Genomic DNA, 3,159 nt, shown 5'->3' with positions numbered 1-3,159 from the left:
TTTAGCGCAAACCCCTAATTAGCTTATAGCGTTAGTGGTCAGGGCAAGCAAAAGTAAAAAGTAATCGCTATTTCTATATCCCAAACAAGGCTGAAAAAAAGCACCATACTTCAACGGTACATGTAAACCGAAGCATTGAGAACTTTGCAAGTATACAGACAGTTTATTAAAAAAAAGTTTATGAAGACAGTACCGTTCACGTATACAGGAGGGCGCCATCTTGGGAAAACAGTCAAGACCAGTCGAACGACGAACGCCATGCTGGAGCTATGTTACTGGTTACACAGAGTTTGTTGTTTGTCTAGCGTTATTAGCTATTTAGGGGGTTGTGCTAAGACTGGTCACATTCGATTAGATTCGATTAGATAATACTTAATTCATTCAAGCCAATGACCCCTTAACTGAAAGAGAGACGGATCAGGGACTCCCTGCATATATTGTGTAAAATAAGTTGCACAGTTCTCAGTTCTTTTCTTAATTCTTTAAATAATCGTTAATTTCTTATACTGCACTGTAACTTTTTATTCTCGTATTTTATCTGTTTCTAAATTGTTTGTAACTGCTCTTTAATGTTTTATGTAAAGCCCTTTAAATTGCCCTGTTGCTGAAATGGGCTATACAAATAAAACTTTCAAAGAATTAATAATTTCCACCCTAAGGCAGGTCCAATCTCTGCTTTAAGAGAATAGCAGGGCTGGCATATGTGTGTGTGTGTGTGTGGAGAGTGTGTGTAGAGCGAGTGGCGGTGATTAGCTTCAGAGCGAGTAGCGACTTGAGAGTCATAGTGAGAGAAACAACATCTCTCCCCTGTGCTTTGTGACTATAGTTGGAAATCTGTAGCAAGGAAAAGTTAACCCTCTCCTTGATTTCATGTTGTTTACGAAGAAGGAGAACAAGGAAATGTCTTGGGGGAAATGCAACGCTACCAAACCACGGCCAAGCGGATCAATCCCATTTGTTGCTGTCTGCGTCGCCATGATGTGTAGTTACATTTTTTGAGAGGTGCACGTCAGGCTATGACGTAGGGTCTGTACCTACACGTACCTACGTCCGTACCCATGCCGTTGATTTAACGCAGAAGCATGAATTGGACTTTAGTGCAATTTGTGCAAACAAGCAAACACAATATTAAGTGGCGTAAGCTTTTACAATGCCTCCTTGTTTAAAACTACTGGAATCATGGATAACAGGCTCTGTCATGGTTTCTCACATCACAGTCCGGAAAGTGTATCCCAAAAAGAAGCATTAGTTTATCAGTGGAAGTTGTTTTGGAAGAAAGTCCACCTCCCTCTGGATGGCTCAATGGTGGTGATTAGGAATCCGCATTGAATACAGTATGAAATCAATATTTTGATGTAAAAAAAGTAAAGTCGTCTTTTGTCAGACGGTCTCTAACTCATTTCAGATTTAAAAAAAAAAATCCCTAATAAAAACGCACCCACATCTTGCTTTTTCATCCTGCTGGTGCAGTGTGTGGGCTGGGTCACAGGGAACAGAAGTGTCTGTGGACAGGGAAGGCAGCGAGTCCAGCCAGAGCTATGCCCAGACTGTCTCCTACGCTGGCAGCAGCCATGGCAAACTCCCTCTGTCTGTCTTCAGTCTGTGGAAGAAAGGAAGGAATGAACATACGCTCGATTTTTCACATAGAATGATGAACAAAACAGCTGCAACTCAGCTGTGCATAGTGCAGTGGCGGTACATCAATGTGTCACCATATAGTTTCTTTGCTTATCAGTCGATATGTGTGCAATAGTCTCGCTTTGCCAGACCCTCCTCCACAGTGCTGCTGCGGAGGGTTTATTAACATTTCTTTAAACCAATCACAATTGTCTTGGGCGGTGCTAAATATGCAAATAGCCTCTGGAAGGAATTTGTATTGGAACAAATAAAGCTGCCTCGCATTGCATATTAAACTGGGCCTACAATATCATGTAGGGTGGTCTAAAGGCTTTATAAGTACCTTTTTGTGCGTAGAATACTAAACTATTAAAATAATAATTGTTGGCATGAATTTACATATCTCTACCAGTTACTACCTTACCTATAGGCCAGTTACTACCTTGCCTGTAGGCCAGTTACTACCTTACCTATAGATCAGTTACAGAAAGTTGACCTGACCTCCTTGCTGATGAAGTAGAAGGTGTTGACATATGCAGCTCCACCCAGCAGACCCTCATAGAGGACAATCAGGAACACCAGCCAGGCGTTGGGCAGGAACTGGTAACTCACTGCCAACAGGAGCAACACTGCGTTCACCACCTGGGATAGGCAGAGAGGAGGGAGATGGACAGCAGAGAGCCTGGAAATCAATGTTGTTATACAAAACAGCAGCAGTAACCTGTTGATTTTTTTTTTTTATCTTCTTTTTCATTCCTTTGTGTCCCCCTTGATGTGACAAGTTAACACTACTAGCAATTGTGTGGGGGATGGATGGGGGCGGTGCGTGATCACCGAAGCCTTGCGTCACATGGATGCGCCATTACTTCTGCCAATTAATATCACTATGACAGTGGGAATAAGCTGATAGAGTTATACTACTCTACAACAACTATAGGAACTTAAATAGAAAAAAATCCTATAATGTACCTATTACTATGTTATAAAGCGGAAAATTGCCAGATTGTTTTTCTTGGTGTGAATGCCCACTTAGCTTTCTGCTGTAAAAAGAATGAATGCTCTAGCTGGAGTGGTTTTTTATTCTCTTTTAGATCGATTTAAACAGGATCATGTTCCAGGAAGTTTCATGTTTCATCCAAAACATCCCTCTTCTGTTTGTACTTTATATTTTATTTCTCACCTGGAGCAAAGATAGAGTCCACAGTTTCCTGCACTTGAAACAGCACAGGGAGGATCGAGACACCAACACACCAACTTGGTACAGCGTCTGGTACCTGAGCACACACACACACACACACACACACACACACACAAGTAATAACTACATCCTTAGGCAATCTAAATGAAGTCATTCCTTCAGAGTAATATTCAAGTGAGGTTAACTGACCAGCGGTACTGCTCTGCATGGGAGAGGGAAAATTTGGGGAAATACAGCAGTTCCATCTGGAAAAGAAAACATTATTCTAAGTTCATTATTATCTCAAGATTTGCTAAATACTATATATATATATATATATATATATATATATATATATATATATA

At 40.8% G+C, this 3,159-nt stretch overlaps 2 protein-coding genes across 4 annotated transcripts in view; both read right to left on the bottom strand.

The window, feature by feature from the left end:
- The window catches only part of LOC116703412 (serine/threonine-protein phosphatase 4 catalytic subunit B), a 21,227-nt gene that overhangs the window by 12,907 nt on the left and 5,161 nt on the right, over nt 1–3,159 (bottom strand). The window lies entirely within an intron of this gene.
- The window catches only part of cln3 (CLN3 lysosomal/endosomal transmembrane protein, battenin), a 21,748-nt gene continuing 18,972 nt past the window's right edge, over nt 384–3,159 (bottom strand). For 2 of the 3 annotated variants that reach the window (XM_032538125.1, XM_032538127.1), the window contains exons 12-15: nt 3,005–3,060; nt 2,798–2,891; nt 2,119–2,259; nt 384–1,600 (exon numbers count right to left, since the gene is read on the bottom strand). In XM_032538125.1, coding sequence (XP_032394016.1) covers nt 1,484–1,600; nt 2,119–2,259; nt 2,798–2,891; nt 3,005–3,060 — 408 coding nt within the window. In that variant the 3' untranslated portion in view covers nt 384–1,483. The remainder of the gene's footprint in view (nt 1,601–2,118; nt 2,260–2,797; nt 2,892–3,004; nt 3,061–3,159) is intronic. The other variant, XM_032538126.1, reaches the window with a different exon arrangement.

This window comes from Etheostoma spectabile, chromosome 15 (assembly GCF_008692095.1).
Source record: "Etheostoma spectabile isolate EspeVRDwgs_2016 chromosome 15, UIUC_Espe_1.0, whole genome shotgun sequence".
NCBI lineage: Eukaryota > Metazoa > Chordata > Actinopteri > Perciformes > Percidae > Etheostoma > Etheostoma spectabile.
Note: the sequence above shows the minus strand (reverse complement) of the source record. Positions and strands in the feature narration are given on the sequence as shown.